General features: G+C 48.8%; 1 protein-coding gene across 1 annotated transcript in view; it reads left to right on the forward strand.

Annotated features, from left to right (window-relative positions):
- The first annotated feature begins 103 nt into the window (after positions 1 to 103).
- fgf11a (fibroblast growth factor 11a) overlaps positions 104 to 2,500 on the forward strand; it is a 41,967-nt gene continuing 39,570 nt past the window's right edge. Inside the window, exon 1 of the mRNA XM_030780010.1 lies at positions 104 to 296. Within this exon, the coding sequence (XP_030635870.1) occupies positions 104 to 296 (193 nt within the window). The remainder of the gene's footprint in view (positions 297 to 2,500) is intronic.

The following is a 2,500-nucleotide window of genomic DNA, read 5'->3' on the forward strand; positions in this document are numbered from 1 at the left end:
GGCCTCCGACCGCGGTGGTCCCCCGTCACCCTGGGTTTTTGGACAGGGGGGCGGCCCGCAGCAGCCCGGCGCGCCCCTCTCCGGGCGAGAGGGGCAAGGCACCATGGCCGCCCTCGCCAGCTCTCTGATCCGACAGCGTCGGGAGGTCAAGGACCCTCAGGCCAACCGGCAGATTGCCAGCAAACGCAAGCCATGCCCCAAGAGCAACAAGTCCCTATGCCAGAAACAAATCTTAATCCTAATCTCCAAAGTCCGTCTGTGTGGCGGCCGAGGGAGAAAACTAGAGAAAAGACCAGGTGAGTCTGTCTGTCTCTCTCTCTCTCTCTCTCTCTCTGTCTGTCTCTCTCTCTCTATTTCTCTCATTCACACACAAATATTTTACACACGCATGCACACATTTGTCCTTTTCCTCTCACACACTCTGGTTTGAACCACTGAGGTCTCCTGGGACATTTTTATTAACCCAATGAGAAAAGGCAGTGGAACATTTAACATTACCCGTGGTGATTTTCGAGAGCCGTCGGACATATCTGTCCTTTAGATCAATCGCTGAAAGAAAATGTCACATTCACCAGAGGACATGTAGAGATGTTTGATCCGTAGCCCCAAGCAACAAGCTCAACATCTGTGAGGAAGAAATCTCTGTCCCAGAGTAAAATGTCAACACAGCACAAATTTGTTTTTTTTGAAGCAGGGCTGTTCCCATTGCTGGTTTAACAGTTTGACCCATCCGCGCCAATTTGTGGACGTGTTTGCTAATGGAGAATTTGAAAAGTCAGTGTGTGTGTGTGTTTGTCCTGGACTTTTCGGGTGCGCGTTTTTATGGAAAAGGATTCGCTGCTCAGCAGAGGGACTGATTAGTTCGTCGCGTCTTTGACAGCACCTGTTAATTTACGCGCGTCGGGCGAACTTGACACACATCCCTATCATTCAGGGCCGCATAAAAACGTCATAGTTACATTTATGATCAACCCCCCCCCCCCTTCCGCTCCTCCCTGTCACCACCACCTTCCTACAGACCCTTGGGAGCTGCGTTCGCGCAGGGATGCGCGGAGGGTGGAGGTTTGCGTGGCTTGGACCGCTGTTGTACGTTCGCGTAATAAACACCAACGACAACCTTTAACCTGTCTCCGTAAATCAGTCAAATCGCGCCGTTTTTGCATCGCGTTCGGAAAACGCGCCCGAAGCTGGGAAGAGACGGTTCTAGAATCTCCAAAGAGTTTTATGACATCATAAGAGGATCGATCCGGAACAGAGTTACGCGCTCTGACGCGCTTTTTGTGTTTTTTTTTTTCTCTAGAGAAAACATGACACGTTGTTCAGTGCCAATAAAAGACCAGAATGAGGGATCATTTCCCACAAAAAGGCTTTTTTTTCCTATGCCTCACATAGGGGGGGGGGGGGGGGGGGGGGCGGGATGGAAATAGTAGAGCAACGGGACAAAAAAAAAAGAAAACAAAACGACGTCCGACGTGTTTCATTATCTCTGGTGGTAAATATCCCTGTTTCATATAGGTCAAACTGTTGCTGTTCTTGAGGACAGAGAGAGCGTTTGAGATGGATGGCTTGGACGTGTGAAGCTGAATGAATCTGAGTTTTTGCTGGAACGTGCTGTGCATCCTTATCGTCGTCGAGCCCCACCGGCTCTCTGCTCTCATTCAAATCCAAATATATATATTTTTTATTTTTCTCCCCCCCCCCAAAACGGCCGATGCTTCAGTCTGCGCCGCCCCCCCCCTCCATCCCCCACCCAAATAATTTCAGTTTTCTGAAATGCAATCATTTCACATGGCCCGTAGATATGATAAATTGAATTTGAAAACAGGAAAAAGTTCAAACGAGTCAGCATGTTTATAAAAAAAAAAAACGAACGACACTGGACGGTGAGGGGGAACGTCTCTTGAGTTTTTTAGAGGGTTCTTGAAACGAAGGGTTAACATAGGTCAAGCGGTGGTATCTGCAGAAGACAGGTTGCACGTGAGTGAGATAAACTCTCACTTATTTTTCACACAAACACACACACACGCACACACACACACACACACACACACACACACACACACACACACACAGACAAACACACACACGCACAGACACAAACACACACTCACAAACACAAACGCATGCACACACACACACACACACCTGTAGCCCCCCCCCCCCCTCCCACTCTTCTAAAATGACTGTTGCCGTGTGAAATATAGTAAGTGATTTGGGGTCTCTTTATTCCTTTGGGCTGCATCCATTCTGGAGATCCAACTGCGCGTCTGTCACCAGAAGAGGATATTTACGAGACACGTGGCGCCAAGTTCATCACGCTAATCACCACAGAAACCATATCCCCACAACACCGCACCTGCTGCCGGAGAGAAAAAACACGCTAACAAATGATAATCACTGAAATATTAAGTCAAATTCTGGAGGACGGCACTGGAAAGACGCGGCTTGTGTTGAGTGAGCGCCCTTGATTTTTCAGCTTGTGCCAACGGCCGTGGTTGGT

This window comes from Chanos chanos, chromosome 7, assembly GCF_902362185.1.
Source record: "Chanos chanos chromosome 7, fChaCha1.1, whole genome shotgun sequence".
Classification (NCBI taxonomy): domain Eukaryota; kingdom Metazoa; phylum Chordata; class Actinopteri; order Gonorynchiformes; family Chanidae; genus Chanos; species Chanos chanos.